Here is a 25,908-nt window from a genome sequence, read left to right on the forward strand (position 1 = left end):
GTTCTCAGACAGCAACATCTGGAGGGGGAAGAGTGAGTTCAGCCCAGAGGATTGGCTCACCATCTCCCACATATTGGAGGTCCTGAGGCCCTTTAAGGGATTCTCTGTTGCGGCCTCATCTGACATAGCGACCTTGGGTCTAATCATTCCTCCGGTGCGTATGCTTCAGCGCTAGGCTCTTGTTCCTGGACCCAGATACAGGACATGCAGAATTTGTTCCAAGAGTTTCTGTGCTCATGAGAAGGCTGCAATAGGGAACTGCAACTCAGCTGCAGGCACTCACCAAGAAGGAGTCATATGCATTAGCAATGATGTGTGACTTGCACATCAAGGGCACCTTTGCCGAGCGGGCCTGGCACCACACCAGTATAAGAGATGCCCTCTCTTTGAGGGTGCAGCGTAGGCAAGCCAAGAGGGGCCTCCAGTCAGCAGAGAGGACAGGGGAGGGGTTCAGCTCTGCAAGTCCTTCCCCCCCTTGCTGCCTCTTCTCAGCAGGCTCCCCCAATGGTCAATGCCATTCTTTGGAACAGCCTCTCAAAAGAGAATTCCCACTTTGGGACAGGGGTTGGAAGCATCCTAAAGCATATTTAGAGAAGCTTCTGAGGGGAAGTGAATGAATTAAAAGCCTATACAGCTAAGTAAATGGAGCACAGATCTTTTAAAATCCATTTCCTGTTTGGGGGGATTTGATATTTATAAGCTGCCTTGAGCCCGTTTCACAGAGTAAAAGATGGAATACATTATTAAATAACACTGTGCTAACCAATAGGTCATAACATAAATTAACTGCATCAGATATATTGCCTACTATTAAGTGGTATCAGCCACTTTTTCAGTCTAAACAAAGCAGGGCTCATTCAAGAGGTAGGCAACTCTGAATTATCATGCAATAACCTCTAGATGTCAGATTTCTGAGTGATATAGCAGACTTTGCTGCAACCATCAATGACAGCCTTTTCCTTCTCTTGATCAGAAGCAACTAAGATGCAACAACTGTGCAGCTTCCCAAACACTGAAAAGCCAGATGTTAAATACACAACTCACGGGCATACAGAGAGACTCACCCACCAAGGATTTTGAGCATTCAATTGCTCTTCTACCAGCAGGAGGAGTAAGCCACCACTCAACTTCCCTACATCATTGCAACCCAAACACTAAGCAGTGTTATTAAATGGGTGCACCAGGCAGAAGAAAAAGGCAAAGATCTCAAAATGCTTGCTAGGCCAGGACTGATAGAAAATGATGTAGTGAGGGGAAAACACACACTATGCCAGATATTTAGCTGGCACCTTGGATTCTTCTAATCCTGACTGAATACCAAGTATTCTGCTGTGTTAATGACTAACTCTTTATACTTATTAAACACTAAACACCTTTATTATACAGGATATGGTGGCGTAAATAAAAACACATTATGAACCCTATCACCACTCAAGGGAGATTAAATTAGATATACATACACATTTTTAAAAGTAGAATGTCACTAGTAGTGGATAAAGTCCAAGCTATTTAAACAAGTAAAGCCCTGCTGAGTCCTTGTGAACGACAAACTTGTTAATACATTAGTTTAAGTTTTATGTTGTTTCTCCAGAGTTCCTGGGAATGCTACCTGAAACAGCTACTTCTGCTTCAGTTAAAATAAAATCACCTATGAATGTATATGCATCCAGTTACACAGCAACTACTTGCCTCTGGGCAATGTTTACAGCCCTCAACCCACCCACCCATCAGCAACATGTTGCCTTAGGAAAGAACATTTAAAATTGTACCCCACGTTTCCTTGTAAAGATTACAGCAGTTTATATGGGGCTTCTAGTAAGTCTGCCATCCAATTGCTCATCAGGTCCAAATCTCCTCAACTTAAGATGCTCTAGAAGGTAGAACAATATATGGCAATTTAATGCAGAAACACTCATAATTGCTAAGCCTGAGTTAAAATTTGATAGCATTATGACATATTTTCTATGAAGTGTAGGTATTCCACCTCATTAATGCTAATTTCATAACTGCCACACAGTTATGCACAATAATTCAAAGGCTGCATTTTAACTACTTGAGGAACTCATAGTTCCTTGCAAAAACAGTTTTACCCGCTATCATAAATACATTTCATATTTTAAAATGTAAGAAAAAATATCCAATTTACAATGGATCTGATGATACAAGTCCTGAACTTTGCAGAGCAGATCTCTCCCCCTTCCCCCTAAAAGCCACTTCCAATCATCAAAGAATCTCAGACAAAGAGCTGGACTAGAGATGTCAAATTTCCTGAAATGTGATGCCATAAGGAGGTAAACGCACACTTTATTAAATGTACATTTATTTTACTGCTTTAAGATACAATGTATGATTAATAACTTGAAATAAAAAACGGTACTGTCATATTTATGACATATAAATACATACTTAAGAAAAATATCTTATTTACTATAAAAATGGTTAACTTACTTTTTCTCTCAGAGAGCAAAAATTAAGATGCGTATGCTATGATTTGCACTGGGAACAACAATGTGCAGATCTCTAGAATCGAGAATGTTTGCAATTTTGCTAGTAAAAAGCTAAAGCATTTCCCATCCCCCCCCAAAGCCAGACAAACACAAGCCCCCCCAATCCTGTCATTCTGTGAATGTTTCTGGAAATTAGTGTCCGGCTCTGCCAGACGCAGCCCTGATACCACCCTCCTGGCCGGGGAGCTCCCCTCAGAGGAACCCCAAACCAGCGGCCCAGCTCACTTGGAAGGGGGCCAGCCTGCAGCCAGGCAAGGGCAAACAACAGCTGAAGGAGCAGCCAGTCAGGAGCACACAGGGCCCGAAAAAAGCGCCAACACTGCTGCTCAGCTGGCGTTTGGGGCGGCACCATAGCAAGTTCCACAGAGGCCACCGATCAGAGACCCCGACACCAGTTCTCCCAGCGCAGCTGAGCACAGCTGGCAACGGCCTGTCAAATCGGGCCTCCTCACCTGAGCTGGATGTCCAGCAGCAGCAGAACAGGCCACAACTGGCCTGTCAAATCGGGCCTCCTCACCTGAGCTGGATGTCCAGCAGCAGCAGAACAGGCCACAACTGACCAGGGAGGGGCATGCCCAGCCAGAGAGATGAGAAGGGCGGAGGGAGTCTGGAGGAGAGCTCCAGAGACAGGAGCTGTCCACTGCGTGGTCAGGGGGAGGCCAAGGGAGGGAGTAGAGATGGGACAGGGCCAGACCATTGGGAGAGGGAACAAGGGAAGAAGAGGAGAACAGGGAATTGGGTTGGTTAGGGGATGCTCCTGATGAAGCCAGGACATAGACGCGGGAGAGGGAGTGTGTGTGTGTGCGTGTCACAGCACAGCGGAATAGGAGATGGGTAACCTTAACCCCCTTCCCTACCTGCATCTGAGTATCCTTGCAGGGGCCAATACGGTGGGGGGTGGACCCAGCAAATTTCTATGAGAATTGAACCTAAGCATATATTTAAGGCTTAATTCCTGACTGCCTTTTTAGCTATAATGTCAAAGTTACTTGTTTTCTGTATGTCTGAATAAAACCATTGAGATCTATACTCCAGGCAATTTGAAACATCATCCATCTTTGGTGGTGCTGGTTAAAGAAGAAGGGGAAATGGAGAAGAGATCAGCTCCTCTTGCTGTCAGTTCAGCAAACAGTAGAAATAATTCACATGTATCTTATGACATCTGCAATACTGGTGCCAGTAAGGTGGTATTCTACAGAACTGACATCAAGGTGGTCCAACAGGCATACTAGATTCAAAGGCAAGTATTGAATCTCATCTCTAACCACTCCTGTTATTTATCTAGACTCACCCCTTAGATGTCTGACTTTCTTTCCTCCCACACCCATCTGTTATTCCTTCCTTGACAGTACAAGACATGCTGCTTATATTTATAAACCACTCCTTCTTGCCTCTCTGCAGAATATCTACTGATCCAAGAAAAGGTATTTTTTACAACTATCACCATCATAAAGTATTGAATGTTCTCCTTGCAGGTTGCTACTACTTCCCTCCAACCAACCTGTTTTTTCTTGAGAAGTCTCCCATCCTAACCAACTCCTCCTTACCTATCTGGTAGCATTTGCTTTCTCCTACTTTTTCAATCCTCAAATTACCATTCCTAAATTTTATAAAGCTAAACACATTTTATAAGAAGTGATATTTATGAACTTGCTTCAAGGGGGGAGTGATGCTCAAATCACACTTTTGTACTTTTTAAGAATATATTCCTAGGTAATGCCTAATGGCACATCTACCTAGGAAAGGTCTATTTCCTAAAGTTTTCACAGTCCACATTTGGAAGTCAGAACTACTATTTCCCCCAAAGCCTTGTCACCCGAGTAGTTAATATAAAGTTGGAAACTAGAAATTTGAAGGTTTTTTCAATGCTGTGATTAACCATAACATCAACACTAAAAATCAGTTTACAGATGTTAGATAAACAATACTATGCCAATTCTTCCAACATTATTCAGAAACATATAAACCATATGTTGTCATACTGGCAATGAAATAATTTAACAGATGCAACTCCTCCTTCAAGAGGACCATACATAACTATTACTGTTCATACCATAAACAAATATGTAAGCTATCTAGCTGTAAAAGCCAGCAGAAGAAAGTTGATAATACAATGAAAAGACATGCAACACTAAAAGCACACCTGTAGCACAAGTTACCACACCATTTTGGTATTGTTTGTTTGTTTATTTAATAGTCTGCTCACCCTGCAAACAGGTTCAGAGCAAATTTACGTCATAAATACATAAAAACAATTAAAAACACTAGTAGCAATCATGTAGGTACAGCATTAAACATAAAAGGCAGTTCATATTGCACCCTACATCTCAGCACCTTGAGCCCAGAGGGCAGGGTGGTTGAAATGCAATCAGTGTAAGGTTGGGCACATATCCCCCCCCCCACTGGGAGGGGCTGGTACTGATTATGTCAAACACCACTGTAAGATCCAGCAATATCAGCAGTGCCTACCCACCTCGATCCAAGTGTCTGTGGAGATCATCTGTGAGGGTAACCAATGCCATCTCCACCTTGTGACCAGGGCAGAAGCCAGACTGGAATGGGTCCAGGACAGAGGAATCCTTCAGGAATACCTACAGTTGTTCCACCACCCACTAAATCACCTTTTCCAGAAACTTGAGGTTTGAGACTGGGTGGTAACTGACTGGGTCAGAGGGACCTGGTAGTTTCTCAGAACTTATTTACCTTTCAGTCTCACATACACTGCCATAAGATGGCTTCTCCACCTTCCATCATACATAATTATAGCCAGTCTAGGTAACTGGTAGCTCCAGGAAAGTAGAGGTGAGGTGAAGATTACATTCCTTGTAATCTTAGTGAGACTTTTAAACAGATCACAGAAAACCCCCTAATTTTATGCTAGTGAAGTAGTATTATTCTACAAACTAGCATTCCAAATTTGCACACCAAAAACTAAGTGGACATTAGACACAGTTGGGCGCTCTGTGCAAGATCAACCAACTATAGTAAATGGCCACTGACAGTAAAAGGAAATACTGACTCAGTCAACAGGCAACAACTTAGGATAGAGAAACCTAGGATTAATGCATATTTGTCTTCAAAGTAAAAAAGTTGATCCTCTGGATCAATATCCAGCAGTTTTCAGTATATATCACTGGTTACTAAAGTTGATACTGGCCTAGGGTATGCTACAAGCATAGCCAAAGGATAGAGATTTTTAAAGCTTATAAGATCACCACCTTAACTGTTACCAGAGGTCAATGTTTACAAAGCTAGAAATTCTACATATTGCAAGTCACCTGACTGGTGTACACACACAGCAGTCTTTCAAACATTTACATAAAAATGGCAAATTTAACAAACACATGATAGACTACTCTACTTTTATACCTCAATCTAAACAAGTTCACTTTAACCCTATCCTACTGATTTCAAACAAAGTATCTACTAAATATTTACACTCAAAATATTAGTGTATACTGTAATGTAGTATGTAACTGAAAATTTCATTAATAAATCTCATGAAAGTGAACTGTACCAGTAAGAAAAATCCTTAAATATGACTTAAAAAAACAACTTAAATATGAACAATCGAAAAATGAGCCTCAACATCTTTAATACACCAAAAATGGTGTATCAGATGTTAAGGGAAAACTGACAATTCTTTCATGCCAAAATATTAAAATTACAAACAAGAATACTCAAAGGTATTAACAAAACCCATCCTGTAAATTACATTCTAAAATGAAAGGATTTGACAGTATTTTTACAGCCCAGTGAGTTTAATGCATCACTACATACAACTGTGCCCTGACCTGTATGGCACAAGCTAGCCCAATCTGGCCAGATCTTGGAAGCTAAGCAGGGTCAGCCCTGATTAGTACATGGATGGGAAACCAAGGAAGTCCAGGGTTGTACACAGAGGGAGACTATTGTAAACCACCCCTGAATGTCTCCTGCCTTGAAAACTCCAGTAGGAGTAGCCATAAGTTGGCTATGACTTGACAGCACTCCCCATCACTACATACAACAGCAAACAAAGATTAAAAAACAGCCTCATGATGGCAAAATGAGTTTTAACCTTTCTTTCCTACACTGCCAACTTTAACTACTCTAAGGAGTAGTGGCAGCACTTAGCCGCGACAGTCTTCTAATCACTTGTGTGTAACAACCTAAACTATATATTAAAAGTAACAAGATCTCATTTCCCCAAATGCAGTGCAACATACGAAAATGTGGCCGCTATACAAGACCACTGGGTTCTCAATATGCTAAACTCTCCTCGAATTTCCTTCAGGGCCCTCAAAACCACCTACATAAAAGAAAAACTACCGGCAGAGTATTAGGCAAATAGGAGGGGTCTCTATCAGCGTATTTTCAGCAAAAGGCGCCATTTTAGGAGACAGCGGGAAAAGGAGGAACCGAAGGAGAGCGCGATGCGACAGGGGGCGCAGGGCAGCGAGGAACAGCGATTCCCGTATCCAAGCCCGGCTACTCCTGGGAGTAAGTGACCTCAGGGCCCCACCACAAAGCTACCCCCTAATCCCCTCCTGTCCCCCTAAAATGCTACACCTGCCAAACGGATACACCCCATGCACCGTCCCGCTCACCGAAATCCGGTCCCCAGGCCGGGCTCAGCGCAGCCGCCGCTATTCCTGCCTTCCTATTCACCGCTGCCTCTTGGGCCTCTCCCCCCTCCAATGTACTGCCACCGCGGTAATTCCTAAGGCGATTCCGGGCACACCGAGCTCAGTTCCACGCGCCCGCGACACCTGCCGGGCCTGCCTGCCCTCCCCCCACCCCCCACCCCTCTTGGCCAAGGCCCTCCTTCTTCCCCCCCGCCCCAATTCCCCTGCCCTAAGGAAAGGCATCACTTGACGACCCCTCCGCAACTTCCACCCCACCGCGCCGCCACTCGGTGTCCTTGGCCAAGAGCTGCCACCGCACCCTCGCGCCCCCACTCCGAGTCTCTTCATCGCGCCCCCCAGCCGCCCTCGCGTCTCCCCCCTCCGCACTTCCTCGGCGTTGCTACTTGCCTTCTCACAGAGGCTCTTCACCTGCCCCTCAGAGAGCTGCTTGCACTCGTTCAGCTGCTCCACCCACTGGTCGAGCTCCTTGGTAAAGACCTTCTCCTCCATCCTCGCTGCTCACCCGGCCGCCGTCGCCTCCCTTCCTTCTTCCCTCCCTCGCCGGCACCCGCCGCCCCGGCCCAGCCCCCGTCCGCTCCGCTTCCCTAGGAAAGGATTGGACTCAGAGACCGTCGCTTGACAGGACTCGCAGGAAGTAAGGGAGGGGCGGAAGGAGAGAGAGGCGGGAACTAGCAGGATCTGTCCCTCAGCCGCGAGGCTCAGACGACAACGGCGGTAGCTCTTGAGCTCACTTGTTCTCTCAGCTCCGTGTAATGGCTGCCACGCCTTGACGTCACCTACTCGGTTTCCACCCTCCTCAAAACGGTAATGAAATCTTTGCGCCTGCTCAGACAAGCCGACGAAAAACTGCTTGCGCATGCGTTTACCCCTCCTTCCAGGTTACAGTAAGAGGGCGGTGCCTCCGTAAGACGCCGCGCAAGTTCTCAAGGGGGCATGCGCTGTAGAAACTCCAGGGTGGTCTAATAACCTTCTGCTCTTGTGTTGAACGAATAGACTTAATTGAAGCTTATTTGACAGAAAATATCAGTATTCCTATGTATCACACGCGAAAAAGAAGGAAAATTATTTACATGTTATCTAATGCAATTTAAGGAAAATTGGTAGCTTCTCAGCCTTCACCTGCAGTGGTAAAATTCTTTTAACTAAGGAAAATTTGGCCAGGTTATTAAACTGTATTATACTTTATAATACAGAAGAACAGGATCCAGTTTCTCACACTGCATTCCTTAACAGTTATACGTACCCTTCTAAATCCATTGCAGTCAACAAATTCAGGGCTTAATTCTGTTTAGCATTATACCGAAAATTGCTCTGCAGTGTCTGGTAAGTTTAAAACTGCTAGCCTTAAAACGAGTAAACTATGTTATTGAAAGCCCCAATAACATGGCAAAAATTACTAATTAAATCAAATACTCAAATTACTGAGTAAAAACAAAGTAAGAAGTCCTAACATTTGTCCTGAATGATACCAGCCTTTTTCTTCTGTTGTAATTGATTACAATACTGCTAATCAGCTTGCAGTGAAACCCATGAGAAGGAAACTTTGCGAGGTTCAGTTAATACAGCAGACATTTAAGTTTGTTTGAAACCAAGCAAGGATAAATTAGAAATAACTCCTAGTAGGCCTAATTCTGTACTGTTGTTGCAAAAATTATATCCTAAGCCCAAGCTAATAACTATAGGTTGCTACCAGCTCCACTGTACTGGGGTCTGGAAAAAACAGGCATTGATTTCATGGTGGGATTGTTACTGGGTATAATTGCAGAGGTTAAGGAATATTCTTTCTCATTAGCAGAGTAGTCACTAGATACTGAAAAGGCAACACTGTTGAAAAAAATTGCGGTTCCAAAATACTTTCTTAATTAGATCAACATTTTCTACAGCAACCAAACATCCTGGAATTATGTTTACATAAAGGTGTTAGAAGGGTTCACTCCTGTTCCCCCTTTTAATTTATATTTCCATTAGAATCCGTGGCTTTTGCTGTTAGACTGAAAGGAAAGAGAGATCATCCTGTATCCAAATAATACCTTTCTTATTCAGTGTGTACAAATATGCCTAAAAAGTTACTCCTCCCTCACAGCAACCTGGTATCTCCGTACTTTTGCACTGCAGCTGCTGTAATCTTCTGTGAGTAGGTTCACCATTCGCCAGGTGGGCCCTGGCGACCTCCCAGAATTATAACTAGGGATGCCATTCCATCTGGGGCGGGGGATCCCCTGCTCCCAACTTCCCACCCCCATCCCCACTTGCCTGGCCAGCAGGGGGCAGCGCACCCCCATTTCAGGCCTCAACAGGCCAGTTTGGGGCTGAATCGTACCCCACAGCAGGGCAGTTCAACCGGTTGGGGCAATTACAGAGCGGGTCAAAGGGCACCCAGGCCACCTTTTGACCCATGTGATGATGTCACTCCTGGAAATGATGCCATCATGCCAGCCAGGAGCGCGTGTGTGCTGCGCACAATTAGGAACCACCATGGAATAGCTAGGTAGGAACCAGCATCCCAGTCTCCCGCCAGGGAAGCAAAGGGATTTGGCAACCCTAATTACAACTGATCTCCAGACTACAGAGATCAGTTCTCCTGGAGAAAATGGCTGTTTTGGAAGGTGGATTGTATGACATCATACCCTGCTGAGGTCCTTTCCCACACTCCACCCCCAAATCTCCAGGAATCTTCCATCCTGGAGTTGGCAGTGTAGGTTCCCAATTGTAATGTTTGGCATGTAAATAAGTTTTTTATTTTATTTCTGTGTATTAATTTGGGGGGGGGGGGTTGAATATATGTATACTTTGGTTGGAAGTTCAGTTCTCTGATGTAAGAAAGAGAGGGGCTGGATGGGTGAGCGGAGTGTACTCTGATTTGACAGTACCATGGAGGGACAGACTGAACTGCAGTTTTTAGTCTGATTGTGAAGGAAAAAATTTCAGTCTGTCTGTGTGTATCTCAGAGAAAGATTATTCTGTCTAGTTCAGTGATTCTGTCTAGGTCAGGCAATCTGTGTGGATGAGAGAATTATTTTGTGAATGGAAATTTGTGTGAAAAATTAGTCTTTGTGACTGAGCCTGTGAATATACTTTTATGAATATATAACTATTTTAAAACCATCAGGTTTATTAACGTATTCTGAAACCAATATGCTTATCATCAGTACTCTGCAAACATCATGCCTATGTACTTATAAATAAATTATATTTCTAGTTTGAAAAATGACTGTTTTATTGGGAATATAGGACCCTTTTTATCTCACAGCCACCCCCATACTACCATCTACAACAAAACCTTCCAGTTAACTGGAAGAAATCTAAAGTGAAATCTAAGGCCTTTGGTGGCAACAAAAACATTTTGGGAGGCAGCAGTATACAGGTAATACAAACAGGGCAAAACACTATGGGTGATGTCAGCAGTGTGATTCAAATGTCAAAGGGAAGATGTTTTTGAGGTAAAAGTCTTGAGTATAGAACACCTGAAAGCTCCATGTGTGTGGAGAAGAAAGGAGTGCTGGTTGTGACCAGGTCCCTCCTAAGGTAAAAGTTGAAGGTAACGTAAGGAAGAACTATAGTAAAGGTCCAAGGCAGTTTAAACAAAATTGTTATGCTGATGTTGACAGTAACCCCTTCTGCATGGGCCAGTTTCACCAATTCAGTTCCCATACTGTAGCGGTTTTTTCATGGTCATCTGCACCCAATTTGCTGCCCTGTGTTGTCACTCCAGCTACTATGTGGCTTTTCCACGGCTTTCCTGGGAGTGCTCACTTTTTAAAAAAAATTCATTTTCCAGTCTGCTGTTCCCCCATGCACACTCTTTATCCCATCTTTTAGCGTTCTGAATGACATTGTTCCCAGTGCAACATGGAAGCGTTCTGGAGCACGTGTACTGCGTGCACAGTAGGTGCTCCCATTGTGCCCCTTTGCACCCCTTCCCCTGTCCCCTGCTTTGAGCCCCAGGGGATCTGGTTGCCCTAATTGGGATCTCCTACAGCTATTGTTTATGAAGAAAATTGTGCTGGAACTCTGGATGCAAATTTTTCATGATCTTGTCTGATTTGGCACTCAAAGTCTCCACAAGTATGTATCTTATTTAAAACCAGGGTTGTCAGCTTTCTGGTGAAGGCTGGAAATCGTCTGGAATCACGACTGATCTCCAGGGCATAGAGACCTTTGGTAGGTGAACTGTATGGCATTATACCCTGCTGAGGTCCCTCCCCTCCCCCAACCCTGCCTTCCCCAGAGGGTTGCCAGGGACCTGGACTCCCTCGACAGGATTGGAGAATCCCCTGCCTCAGGCGGGGGAATGGCAACTCTACTTCCCCAGGATCCATCTGACAGATCTCCAGGAATTTCCCACCCCAGAGCTGGTGTAGCCCCCATGAGCTGGTTGGTTTAGCCCAGTAGGGTGGAGTCAGTGTCTGGAGCTAGGGTTGCCAGGCTCCCTCAATCTCCCAGCGGGGGGACAGGGGCCTGGCACTTACTTTTTGGGAGAGGGGGGTGCGCGCGCACAGAGCGCGCATGCGCACGCCCCCCCAGGCACGATGATGTCACTTCAGGGTGATGTCATTGTGCGGCCGGGCGCTGCAGAATGCGCCCGAAACGGACCGTTCTGCCGCAGATCGGGCCCAGTTTTAAGGCACTGCAGAGCGCAGGAGCGCGGCAGAATGGGCGCGTTTTGGGCACTGCAGAGCGCAGGAGCGCTCCTGCGCTCTGCAGCTGCTGAAAATGGGCTGATTTGCCGTGGATCAGGCACGTTTTGAGCACTGCGGAGCACAGGAGCACTCTTGCACGCCACAGCAGCCCTGATCCAGTCCAAAACAGGCGCGATCCCGGCGGCTGTGGCACACAGGAGCATGCCGCACAGTGGGGGAGCACGCAAGGAAGGTGCACCCCCCCCGTTGCTCAGGTAAGTGGGGGCAGGGTGTGGGGAGTGGGGGCGGGAGATCCCCTACCCCCACCGGGGGTCTGGGATCCCTATCTGGAGCTCAGCAGATTATTGGTTGCAGGGGAGCTTGATAACATTTTATGTGCTCTTATCACCTTGAATAAGGGCTGTGATTCCCAAGCTGAAGAGAGAAGCCTGGATTCCAATTTGTTCGAATATCCAGAGGACTGTAGCAGAGGACTCTGGCATTTGGGGGAACCCAAAATGTTGGACCTTGCTTACCTTGAGGTGGTTTCAAAAGATAAGCAATTACTTAGCTAAATCTAAAGACATGAATGGCTGTGAGTTTCTATTCTTTATTGCACTTATGAGTTTGGTTTTAAAAAATTGTATTGTTCTGATTGTTGAAAGAAATTTTCTTAACTTACATTTGTGTTGCAAGTTTGGTTTCTAAATTAGCTCCGTAGAATCCAAACAACAACAACAACAACAACAAAAGTTATACTGGCAACTCCATTTCAAACATGTATATTCTTTGTTCCCAAAGAAACCTCCAAGGCAGTTAAGTTATTTTCTGATACTTCAAAGCTATATGATTATTGCCAACAATCATCCAATTTCTAATGGACAATAGCTCAAAGTCAGCTCAGCGCTTACACAAGACATCAGCTCAGAGCTTACACAAGATATCTGACGTGTTCTTCAGATGTCAGAAGTCACAATGTTTGCTGGGAAGCATAGTTTTGAAAGACTGAGCCTGTGGAGATCGCTCTGGAGGAGACAGATTCTCTCACAGCCCTCCACCACCTCTGGTGTGCTGGACTGTCTCCCCTTCCAGAGCTTTTACCCTGCCGCCCTTGCTGCTTAAAACTTTGAATTAACCAAGCTTCAGCAGGGCAAAGGCTCCAGAAGGGGAGATGCCAGAGCTGGTAGAGATCACTCCAGAGGGGACGGATTCTCTCACAGCCCTCCTCTGCCTCTGGTGTCTCCTCTTCTGGAGCCTTTGTCCTGCTGAAGCTCAGTAAATTCAGAGTTTTAAGCAGCAAAGGCAGCAGGGTAAAAGCTCCGGCACGCCAGAGGCAGTGGAGGGCTGTGAGAGAATCCATACTCTCCAGAGCAATCTACATCATCTCTTTCAAAACTACACTTCCTGGCTAACATTGCGTCTCCCGACACTTGACGAACATGCACCCAGGCATCTCATGTAGAGAGACTCTTACTGAACAAGTCTCTTTCTCTCTGTGCCTTACAAGCAGAAGGTGGTAGTAAAGTTAATTACAGGAAATTCAAACTAATTTGTATTTTCAATAGTGATTCAAAATGAATCATTGCTGAAGAGGAGGATCAGAACAGATGAACCCTCAATGCTGAACAGAGTAGTTTCTTGTCTAAATACAACTATTAGAAAAGGGCTAGTTTAATATGCTATTGTTTCATATCAGGAGATGGGGACCTCAGCCCTGCATTCACCTACTCACCACAGCCTCACCCAGGCACCTGTGAAGAAGGCAGCTCAACCAGAGGCTATGAAGAAAAGGAGCAAGGATGAATAGGGTTGCCAACCTCTGGAGATTTCCCAGAATTATAACTGATCTTCATACAACAAGGATCATTTCCCCTGGTTAAAATGGCTGCTTTGGAGGATGGACTTTATGGCATTATACCCCTCTGAGTCCCTCCCTTTCCCAAACCCTGCCAGTACCAGCCTCCACCTCTAAAATCTCCAGGAATTTTCCAACCTGGAGTTGACAATCTTAAGAGCGAGGCCATGCCCAGAGATGTACCAGCAGCAGCCTCAGAGTCCTGCATACCTCAGAGGGGAGGCAGGGGTCAGGCAGCAGACTACACCTGGGAACAGTCCAGAGGAGGAGGCCAGCAGCTGGAGCATCTGGTGTAAGCACATGCAGCAGCCTCTTAAAATTTCTGAGGGTGGTGCAAGAGAAGGGATAGGATTGCCAAGTCCCCCCAGCAACTGGTGGGGGGTAGTACTAGGGTTGCCAGGGGCCATAATAAGTGTGCAAGGGTCTGGAGAGTGGGGGGGGCAGTGAGGTACTTACAATACTCATATGTGTGAAGTGGGTGTGTATTCCCACACTCTCCTGTTGCACCAGAAAAGGAGGAGCTGCTGGGAGCGCTGAAGCCAAGCTCAGTAGAAATCCCATTCGGAGGCTATTTCTACTGAGCTTGTCTTCAGCGTGTCAACTGCTCCTCCATTGCTGGCATGACAGGGGAGTATGGGAGTGTGTGTATGCACTTCTCCCTCATGCTTGGCCAGGTGAGTGGGGCTGGGGGCAGCAGGTGGGGGCAGGAGTTCCCACGTCCCAAGTGGGGGCATGGAAATCCTAGGTGGTACTCACCCATCTTCAGTATTCACACAAGGCCAATTCTTTAAGAATCAGCATGTTTGGAGCCAATATTGACCCTTTGCAAAGCATGGGAGTGCTCCTGCAGCATTTGTGATGTCACTTCTGGAAGTGATGTCATCACACCGGCTGGGAGTGTGCGCACCACCTGATTGTCTGCCAGTGCCAGGTGATCACTGGGCGGCTTGCCACTTCCCGCTGATCACCAGCAAGGGAGGCCTCAGCCAAGGAGGGTTACCAACTTTCCGTTCCCCTTGTATAGGGAAACCGGTAGAAGGCTCGGCAATGATGGGCTGAAATTAGTCTCTACCATATGCTTGGTGGAACATCTCTGTCTTACAGGCACGCCTAAATGATACAAGATCCTGGTGGGCCCAAGTGTCCTCAGACAGAGAGTTCCACCAGGTTGGGGCCAGGACCGAAAAGGCTCTGGCCCTGGTAGAGGCTAGCCAAGCTTCCATAGGGCCAGGAACCACCAGTATATGTTTTCCGGTTGAACAAAGTGCTCTCTGGGGCACATACAGGGAGAGACGGTCCCTTAGGTATACTGGTCCCAGTCCGTTTAGGGCTTTATAGGTCAAAACCAACACCTTGAACTGGATCCGGAATTCTACTGGGAGCCAGTGAAGCTGCTGCAAGATAGGTGTAATGTGTGTCCTACATGAAGCTCCAGTTAGGACATGCACAGCAGCATTCTGGACCCGTTGAAGTTTCCGGATCAAGCCCAGCAGCCCTGCATAGAGCGAGTTACAGTAGTCTAACCTGGAGGTGACTGTTGCATGGATCACTAATGTTAGGTCCTGGGCCGAGAGGTAGGGCGCCAGTTGCCGGGCCTGCCGAAGGTGGAAAAAGGCTGCCCGAGCCACAGACGCGATCTGGCCCTCCATAGAAAAGGAGGAATCCAAAATCATGCCCAAACTCCTAACTGATGGTACAGGCACAAATGGTGCCCTCCAAAAGGTCGGGAGAAGGATCCCTACCTCCAATAGTCCATGGCCCAAGTACAGGACCTCCTTGCACTTATTTTCAAGTGCTACAAATTGTGCTCTAAACCAGAACATTCCTAACCTGAACCAGGCAGAGATACCGTCTAGATGCCAGACTTTCATATGCCAGTGTTGATCCTAGTGCTCAAATTATGGTAGGGGAGTTAATTGAGCCTTAATTAAAAGCACAGGTAGTGTGGTATTCACCCACTGCAGCACAAGATTCCTACGTCTCCAGGGAGTTCATGAATTCGCACTTCACACTCTTAAACTTTGTCTGACATTGGTCGGCCATGCAGGTGAAGCCAGCGCCAGTGAGCTCTCTGGCAATGGCCCTGCAGGTCACCCTGTTGCACTGATTGGTGCTTACCATCAGCTCACAAGCAAACCCCCGATCAGAGGATAATCTTCAGCAGCAGGGAACCTCCTCATGTTGCCAAAAGGTGCCCTTGCTTCTTGTAGGAGACATTTTGGCTACTGTCCAGATGTAGCAATGCTTAGGTGTTGATTCCTAAATAGAAATGCCACCTGCCCATCAATTAAATATTGATTATCGATTGGTTATTCCATTTCCTGGGTTCTGCTCAGAAAGCCAGTTAGTCAGGTCTTTATTTCCTGCCATCCAAAGAAATTGTAAGTGGCCATTATAACTGGCACTGCAATGGTAGGGAGTGGTCTTCCATTCCCCCCTTCTTCCCACCCGGTTTGTAACTTCAGTGTTTAACCTTTTCCCAGTTGTTCGTCATGGAAGTGTCCTAAGTTGGTGAAATGTGTACAGACTGCTGCAGTTAGTAGAAGGGCCATAGCAGGGCCACCCCGTAGGAAAGGGCGGGTGAGTCATAATTGTTTTCTAACCCTCAGCCATTCTAGGTATCTGAAACACTCAGTACATAACTGTAGCAAACCTGGAGCTGTTTCTGAATATTTGACCAATCACATCAATGCTGGAGCATAGCAGTCTGTACTGAATTCCACCCACCATTCATTCATGAACTGATGAACCCTAACATTGACCACTTACTTCCTAGTGGGTGTTGAGGCATCCTGTTCAGCAATTCCCCCCACCCTTGGTACTTACAAAGAATGTGTGAGGAATAAACTTTGTTTCCTACTGTAGTAATCCATAAATGTTCTTGCCTATGGACAACTGGGGTGAATTCCAGCCAGGTACAGTGCATACCAGTTAAGTAGTGGAGCTTTTTTGTGTGGGGCAACCTGAATTTGTGGATAACCTTGTGTAGCAGCAACACCTGAGTGTCCCTCTCTGGAAGTGCCCCTCCTTCATTCCAGGTATTAACTACTGAAGCTTAGTACGCCCCTTCCCTAATCCTGCATGCATTGTTAAGTTGACCACTTCAACCTTCACTTGCCCCTTATCTGATCTCTACCACTGCAAGTCCCCAAACCTGAGAATTTACCAAGCAGCAACAAGACGGAAACATTTTTAAAGCAAACAGGTTTTATTGAAAGATGTTCCAATTAAACATCAGACCAACCTCCTGCCCAAAGCATCAACAGCAGTCACCAATGTGTTCCATATATCTAGAAAGAACCTCTCGTACCTCCTTTCCCTCTTCCAAGTACTGCTTATCCTCCACCTCATATTCAAAAGAGTCACTGGGCATCAGCAGTGGCTCTGGTGGAGGACAGTGCTGCAAAATAGTGTTTCCCTTTATCTTGCATACATTACGCAAGATCACACAAGCAGATACTATGCTTGTGTTATTCTCTTCAGAAACTGAAAGTCTCAACAAGAGACAACACCAGCGACTTTTTAACTGTCTGAATGGACATTCCACCACATTCCGTGCCCTCACAAGAGGGTAGTCAAAGTGCCTCTCCCAACAATTCCTTGGTCTTCCATATGGCTTCATTAACTGCTCTCGCATAGGGTAGGCTGCATCAAAGAAAATCAGTGGTGGAACAGCAACTCCTTCCGGTTCAGGGTTGGGTTCCCAAGCACGAACAAACTGGCATCCATGGCAGAGTAGATGGCAGAATTATCAAAAACAAATGTGTCATGATTTCTGCCACTCCACCCAACCTCTGCATCTATGAACTAGCCCGTGTGATCCACAGTCCCCTGGAGGAGAATAGAACTATATTTTTTCCTATTACTGTACAGGTTGCATCTGCCCTTGGGTTGTCTGATGGCAATGTGTATACCATCCACCATGCCGATACAGTGTGAGAAACCAAGTGTTTGGAAACCAAGCGTTTGGAATCCATCCATGATCCAGAAAGGGAAATAATGGCAGGAAGAGAGTGTTCCTGAGGAAACCAAGCACTTCCACAGACACTGCAGGGCACCCTGAATTTGTGGGTTATTGTCACAGCAACACAGCAATGTTATTGCCCCTTTTTCGAAGTGAATGGGGAGATGGCTGATTGGTCCCATAGGTATGAAGGTTATGGGAAAGGATGACAGTTTGGTGTGATAGAACAGGGCAGGTGTGACAGTCTGAATTGAGATGGTTGAATTTAACAAGTCTCTCCTTTGCTATTTCTGTTCCGAGGCACATGATTTTCCTGACAAGGTCCATTTCCAGGGCAAAGCACACCTCCAGCACTATCTCTACCACCGTAGACAGTCCAACACCAAACTGATTTTTGCAGTCTCAGTAGCAGTTGCAGTTTGCTAAGTACCACAATACAATCGCCACTTGCTTTTCCATGGGGATCGGTTCATGCATTGTGGTAGACTGCCGGAGCAAACAACCATGAATGGATGCCACCACCTCCTCAAAGGTCTCCCAGGTCATCCTAAAGTTCTCCATCCGCTGCTGGTCATCCTAGATGACTAGCACAAAGTTGTCCCACTAGTTGCTGCTTCTCTAATTGATCCAGTAGCAGCGGGGCACAGGCACTCCAGCAAGAGCAAATCATCGTAATCAAGCTCCATTTGCAGCCCAGAGGAAGTTAGATTGACCACAGTGCCAAGGAAGACCTAAAGTCCTCACCTAACCTTCCTCAAGAAGGTGTCACAGGCATCAATTGAATGCCTAATACAGATCAGGATGACCTGAATCAAGGCCAACAGTAAAGCTTTTGGAACCAGCATGATTCTCAAAAACAGGCACACTTTTGAAGGCACACCAGAGCGATTGCTAACAACTACAAAGGCTACCACAAAAGTATGCAATGAGAAAAGTCACTTAATAGCACTTGGGAGATTTCCCACCAAAAGTCTACAGCCAATCGTTCCTACAAGTTTCTTCGTGGGAGCGGGACTGTCCAATCAGCTAATACTAGAACTTGGAAGGGTTAGGGAAAGCTAGGAACCTGATATTGCAACATTGCAGCATTATAATGCATGCGCAAAAGTTTTTTTAAAAACCCAGTGATGTGGATCACAAAGCCCAGAAAGCCTGACACTTCCTCTAGCATCTGACATGAAAACCAGACACCAAATCAAATCCGTGCCACACAGTGCAGAAGGCAGGAAGGCCTAGCTGAATCAACGTTGATCCGAGTGACTATTATAAACAGCATTCCCACTAGTGTATACCCCTGCACAATAGCGCACACATTTTTAACTCTCAGCACACACTGTCTACTCTGAAGCAAACAAGAGACAGGAAGGGAGAGAGAGAAGAAAGGAGTGCACAAATGGGTGAATGTGCTCTAGAACTAAGGCCAGGGGAGGTGCGCGAGAGGCAGGAGGGAGAGAAAGAAGAAGGGAATGAGTGAGTGTACCCTACAGCTAAGGCAAGATGAGGCACGTGGGAGAGGAGAGAGAGAGGAAGGGAATGCACGAATGAGTGAGTGTGCCCTAAAGCTAAGGCCAGTCCTGCAACCTGCAGTCCTGCTACCAACTCTCCCTGCTCCACCAGGCAGGGCTACCCAAAGCCCAACGTGGCAGGAGCAGTGGAACCGGGCCTCAATGACGGGGCAGGCGCCCGGCGTAGCCGGAAGACACCACACCCAACCATGGAAGAGCAGGTGAGGGGCCCTGGAATTGGGCCTCCCTCGCATATGAGGTTAAATCCGCAGCATGGGTACTCACACTCACAGTTCATTTTTGGCTCACTACACTGCACAGTTTAGAGGGAACATTACTTATAAATGACAGATTTAACCTCATGTACAGAAAAGCCATAAGATTAAGATCATTCATAATATGTTATTCCCCATTATGTATTATGAATGTGAAAACTGACCAGTGAAGAAAGCTGACAGGATGAAAATTGATTCATTTGAAATGTGGTGTTGGAGGAAAGTTCTACAGATATCATGGATGGCCAAAAATATGAATAAGTAGATTCTAGATGAAATCAAACCTGATTCTACCTAGAAGCTAAAATGATTCAAGTGAGGCTTTCTTATTTTCATCACATCATGAGAAGATAATACTCACTGGAAAATACAATAATGCTAGAAAAAGTTAAAGGAAGTAAGAAAAGAGGAAGACCCAAGATGAGATGGATTGACTCAATAAAGGAAGCTACGGCCTTCTATCTGCGACACCTGAGTCAGGCTGTTACTGATAGGACCTTTTGTAGGTCACTAATTCATAGGGCTGGCACAAGTTGGAAGTGACTTGATGGAACATAGCACACACACACGCACACATTTCTAATAAACCTGAAGCATTTTTGCCCGACACAGCACTTGACTTAATTAGCAGTTTATTCAATCTCTCATGTGATTTGATTAAATCACATTGTTTTATACTATGTAATCTGTCTTGCATGAGATAGACTACAGATAAACCAACCAACAAATAAACAATACATTATATGCTGCCCACCACTATGCTTATTTGTTCCCCAAACCAGAAATTTCTGGTTACAGGCCTACCTACCCACTCGTGCTGCAGCCCAACATGCCCCCCGGAATGCTGTTTCTAGTGGACTCCTGTCCCCCAGAAGAAGCGCTGGGAGTATATTGGGCTGCTGCAAGAGGGGGAGGTGAAAAAGTTACAGTCTGTGGGTGGAAGTCCTTCCATTCACTGAAATAGTCCACTGGATCCAAACCATTGTGAGGGATTACTCATTGCACCAGAAGAAAAGGGCTCTAGTCCACTAAAGCTCATGTTAGAAGACCATGTTGTTAGACCTCAAGGGGCCAACGAGACTCCTTGATATGCTGGAGCTGGCCTGAATTATATTGGTTTGGAGAAATATCAATCAGGCTCTTAAGGTGGGAACACCTTTTTACCCTTCAGCAGAGTCACTTTTATTCTCAGTCTCTTCCCACGTGTGATTAAGTGTTCCAAAAATAATGTTAAGCATTGCCTTTCAGGCTAGCTGATAATCAGATCATAGGTTTTCACCTGGAAAATTGCAAGCACGTGCTTTCCCCACTGTGTTGATATTATTGAGGAGGGGCTGGGATTTTCTATCATTATATACACACTAAGTAAAACTCAGTATTATTTTGCAATATCAGGCATTATGACCTTTGGGCAGATAACCTGATCCTTTATACAGCTATTCATCTGTGTATGCTTCTGACCTTTTATAATTTTAATGTGCAAATCAAGAAATGTATTATTAGAACTTAGCATTAATACAGTAGGCCAATAAAACATTGGTTATCACCACATGTAATTATAATAAAGCTCTTTGAAAAGCCATTGTTGAATCATATTCCACTTTGGATTAACAGACTTTTTGGTTCCCCTTTGTTCTTTGGACAATGCAATGCCAAACTTCTCTGCCTGCTGCCTTTGGTGTTATAAATAGGTAGTGATGCAATTAGAATAATGATTGTAGGTCTGAATATAGTTTGCATTCTTACATAACAAAATGTTCTAACACAGAGCCTCTATTAAAAGGGAGGAGTAGAAGGGTGTGCTGTGGCAACCTGAAATTATTTATGTATCACTGTTTGGTTGCCATAGAACAGATCATGAACATACCTTCTTTCTTTAGTAGGAGAAATTTGCAACCAAGTTTAATGTATGAAAAGTCAGTGCCCGGGCCAGCACTAGATTAATAGATAGGGGCCCAATCACAACCTGGGGCTACATGTCTTTCTGATCCATATGCTACACTCGCTATTCAGCTTGCAATGAAAGAAAGGCAGCCGTCCTCAGCTGTTCAGTTACTCTATATCATAGTATTACTTAATGGTAATAATGCTTAGGATTTAACTAGCGGTTTAGAGTGCTGCACTAACAGGATCACAGTCATCCTTACAACAACCTTATAAAGTAAGCAGCTTTATTACCATCACCAGAAATCTAAGGTAGGGCCTCAGAATCATTGCTCCCACCCACTCACCAGTGTGCGGGGGGGAAAGCTACACCACCTGCCACTGCCATAGCAAGTGGCACAGCAAGCCACACCACCTGCCACTGCCACTGCCACCCCTCCTTCCCCCACCCTTCACCACTTCCCTGAGTGGGGCACAAGCCCCAGACACAACAGGTGCAAGCAGCTTCCACCATGGCAAAAGACCAGATGGGCAGGTAGGAATAGCCACTGCAGTAGCAAGCAAGTGGGCAGCCAGGGATTCAGAACCTCCACCACAGAGATACCTCCCCACACCACTATTCCAGCCTCTTCCGGCCCACTAGGGCTCAACTCCTTCCCTGCCTCAGAAGAAGGAGCTAGCACCTCAGTCTAGGCTTACCTGTTACCCAGTGGTGGCAGGCAGTCTCCTGGGGGTTTGCTTGGTTGCCTGCCGATCGCTGACAATCGCTGGCAGGAGGTGGCAAATCTAGCAATCACCCGCCATGGGCAGGCAACCCAGGAAAGTGTGCATTAGGTGCACTTCCAGTGGGGCATGACGTCACTTCTTGAAGTGACATTGTCACACCGGCCACAGGCATATTTCCACGCTTTGCTGGTGCCAATTTTGGCTCCAAATGGGCCAGCATTAGCCACACACAAAGTGCGGGAGCACTCCCATGGCTAGCGTCACCTCCTGGATGTGACATCATCACACCTCTCTGGGAGCATGCTCATAGTTTGTACACATGCGAGGACACTCCAACCAGTAAGTCCCAGGTTCCCCACCTCCAGTCAGGAGGGTATAGGGACCTGGGAACCCTACCTCAGTCCCTCACTCTCTCTCCATGGACCATGCTACCCACAGTGTGGCTTATCAGTTGGCTTTCCCCCTACCTCTCCCTATACACTGCATAATTGATTGTTGGCCCCTGCTGGGCTGGCTAGATACTTGCTTGACACCCATCACCCACCCTTTGCTATAGCAGGGAGCATCAGATGGTACCAAGGGACCACCTGGCAGTCAGGGTCCCCCCCCCCCCCACACACACACCCAGCTTAGAGCCCAGGGCAGCTGCCCTGGATGACTTGTGACTAAGACAATCTCTCCCCTGAAGGGTGTGACTCTATTTAGGATTATACTGTGTGGCTTGTCCTGAAGTGACAGCTAAGACACACAGCTCTAAACAAGAAGAGCAGAAAGTAAGTCTGAGACTGAGCTGTGAAGCAGGAAAGCCTTGATTTAAAATTGAACTGGCTGAACAGCTTCTCAGGCACTGAAAACTACCTGTATTTAACTTTCCCCCCCTAAAGAACCTAGCAGAATCAAGTCAGTTACCTACAACAGTGGACCCAATAAAAACAAAGACATAGGCTCAGAGTCCATCTTGATTAAGGGAAGTATCTGCTTCTGGACATTACTTGACAAAGTTGCCCGGGAATAAAAAAAACCTTGTTCATGTTTTTGCTGTAAGTATGAACAACATGATGACCCAGAAAGCCACCAGATATAGTGGCAGGTCGATTGTTGGAACCCCCCCCCGCCCCATTTTTTACTCTTTCAGACAGGCAACAGAAACAGGTGGTTTATCAAGCCACTAGTGGACTGCAGGTAGAGTGCTTTTGCTTGATGGATTACAAATTTTGTAGAGAGTATGTAACTGGATAAAGAAAAAATGAACTACAGTAAAATTGACTTGCCAACATACACACACACATCAGTGATCATTTCTGTAGCAGAAAGACAAGTACAATCCTGAGCAGAGGCCACGGGCTTAAAAGTCAATGGTTTTAGAGGAGTGTAACTCTGTTTAAGATTGTCCTGCAGTCTCGCAATATAAACTTAATACTTTTTTTACACTATGATTCCATTTGGCCACACTAACCTTTCATTATCAAGGTTCATTTTAGAAACAGAGGTCGTATATCATAGGAAAGTTCAGCGTTAGGAATTTTGATACCTCTGAGAGTTTACTTGAGGTTTTCCTATATAAAGATATCCAACCAGGATAAGAAGTTCACCATTTGTAAACAGATCAAGCAGGGAGAAGAACAATGGAAACCAATCTTTAAGTGCTCTCTCTGCTCTTAAAGAAAGATTGGAAGGAGAAGGATCAAATTGTTTGACAAACTAAAGGCACAATACAGCAAAATAAGAAACAAGGAGACGAACATGGGGGAGGTTTAAGTATAAAGAAGGAAATTGTGCAAGAATAAAGGCGTGTACATTACTGGAATGCTGTAGCAGGAATTACTTCTCTATGACAAATGCTATTGGTTTCAGGTGTTTATTTTACATATTTTAGAATTCACTAATCAACGCCTTACGTTCCTTGAGATATTGCAGCTATGGGGAATACCATGTGTTTGTGGATGACTTAGAAAAGTCAGAGATGTCTACTTTAATGATGAACTTTACTCTGATCCAGCAGGACAGAAAAGATTCCTTGGACTTGACTCTCCAGAGTTTCAGCTATTCTCAATGCAGAAGAATAAGGAAAGGGAGCAGTCTGACAAGGTTTCTTGAGGGAAGTTATTAGAACCAGATCTAAGCACACATTTTGATCTGGGAGTAGTGGGCTCAAAGGTCGGTCAATGACAAGCAGAAATTCAACAGGTATAGCTTTTCTCAGGATAAACGAGGTGACAGAAGCTGTCATATCAAGTCAGACCATTGGCCTGTCAAAATCAGTTTTGTCCTTACTCTGACGGGCAGCTGCTCTCTGGGATTTCAGGCAGAGATCATTTGTATCATCTACCACCTGATCCTGTTAGCTGGAGATGCCAGGGACTGAATCTGAAATAGAGCAAAGCAGGTGCTCTATTACTGAGCTATAGTCTCTCCCTGTTGATTTTCTGGTTTATGTAGCTGTTAAGGTCCAGAGCCTCTGTCAGTAAAAAAGTGGAAACCATATGAGTCAGTGTCCTCACATGCAACATTAATTACAGATTTCAGAGAAACAATAATTTACAATATTTTTTAAAGATTACAGTTTAAAAGCCAAAGAAATAAATGTCAAATAAACCGTTTATTACAAACATTTCATAAAATCATTAAGTGACCCAGCTAATTAGACTTCTAGGAGAAACGTGTTTCATAACATTGGGACAACCACAGCAAAGAGCATATTAATTTGTAATTCCTCTTTTAAGGGATTCAGAGCAGAATGCTGGCTAATAGTGTGTGTGTGTGTGTGTGTGTGCATGTGTGCACACACATGCACGTGCATGCACACATGCACTGTCAAGTCGCAATCATTTTATGGCGACCCTAGCAAGGGGCTTTCAAGACAAGTGAGAAGCAAAGGTGGTTTGCCCGTACCGTCTTCTGCAGACTTCTTTGCTGGCAGCCCATCCAAGTACTGACCCTGGTTAGCTTCCAAGATCTGACTAGATCAGGCTGCGGCCCTTCCTCCTGGCCAATATTAAAAAGAGGAAATATATAGCAGATGACACTCCAGCTGAATCCATACTTCCCTACCTTCTGCTTTTCATGTGCATTAATCGCGCTGGATTCTATCCCGCAATGTCCCAGTCTGTGTTCACATCCCTTCTCTTACTGCCGCTGCTTCGCGCTATAATTTGTCCACACTCCTGGTAGAATCGCGCAATACGGGGCGGGTTTAGATCCGATGTCACCGATGACATCACGTTCTTTTTTTTTCATTTTTTCATCAGATTTCCGCTATCGCGTTTTTTTGCTAAATTGCTATGGCGAGGCCACGCCCCTATGATGCCTGTGATTGGTTAATATTATTCTATGCCTTCTTCTTTGAAATCCATTGGACCATTATTCTGGCGGGCTAATTTGAACTGATATTTAAGGTGGGGGTGATTCAAACTCCAAATGGACAGACTAATTATTTGACGCTTGAATGTGATGTTAGAATGATGGATTTCTGCTATAACGGTAATTTCAACAGTTAAAAAAAAATAATTTTAACAGCCACCGATATTTCCGATTGTTCAGCATCCTAAAAATGACACAGAAATGAAAATGACGCCACCCCTTGATGTCTCCACAGGGATTTTGGAGCACCCCAATTAAGATTTATGGCTGGGATTGTGCAACAATGCTGGGAAAGTCCCCTTTTTAAAAAAACAACGGGAAAGGGCGGGCAGGTAGGCATGCTGCAGAGAGAGTGGAAAAGCTTGATAATTGCACGGCGCGGCATGGAAGGATGGTGTTCCGGAAAGGCTGCAAACACAGAAGTGGGGTGGTTTGAAGGAGGCGGTTTCCTTGTGAAACACATGACAAATTCGTCTGAGGCGCAACGCGAAAGATGCAAGAGAATGGCGGGATTGAGGTAAGAGTATGTGAACAGTCCTCTAAGAAGCGAATAATGGGTGGGGGAAAAGCGGAAAACTTGAGACG

General features: G+C 45.4%; 1 protein-coding gene across 2 annotated transcripts in view; it reads right to left on the reverse strand.

The window, feature by feature from the left end:
• LOC129329091 (serine/threonine-protein phosphatase 2A catalytic subunit alpha isoform) overlaps positions 1–25,908 on the reverse strand; it is a 101,861-nt gene that overhangs the window by 11,035 nt on the left and 64,918 nt on the right. Inside the window, exon 1 of one of the 2 annotated variants that reach the window (XM_054978516.1) lies at positions 7,523–7,929. The exons of the other annotated variant lie outside the window; for it this stretch is intronic. Coding sequence (XP_054834491.1) covers positions 7,523–7,624 — 102 coding nt within the window. The 5' untranslated portion in view covers positions 7,625–7,929. Of the gene's footprint in view, positions 1–7,522; positions 7,930–25,908 lie in introns of those variants that run through there. 2 annotated transcript variants of the gene reach the window in all.

The sequence above is a fragment of the Eublepharis macularius genome, chromosome 4 (genome assembly GCF_028583425.1).
Source record: "Eublepharis macularius isolate TG4126 chromosome 4, MPM_Emac_v1.0, whole genome shotgun sequence".
Classification (NCBI taxonomy): domain Eukaryota; kingdom Metazoa; phylum Chordata; class Lepidosauria; order Squamata; family Eublepharidae; genus Eublepharis; species Eublepharis macularius.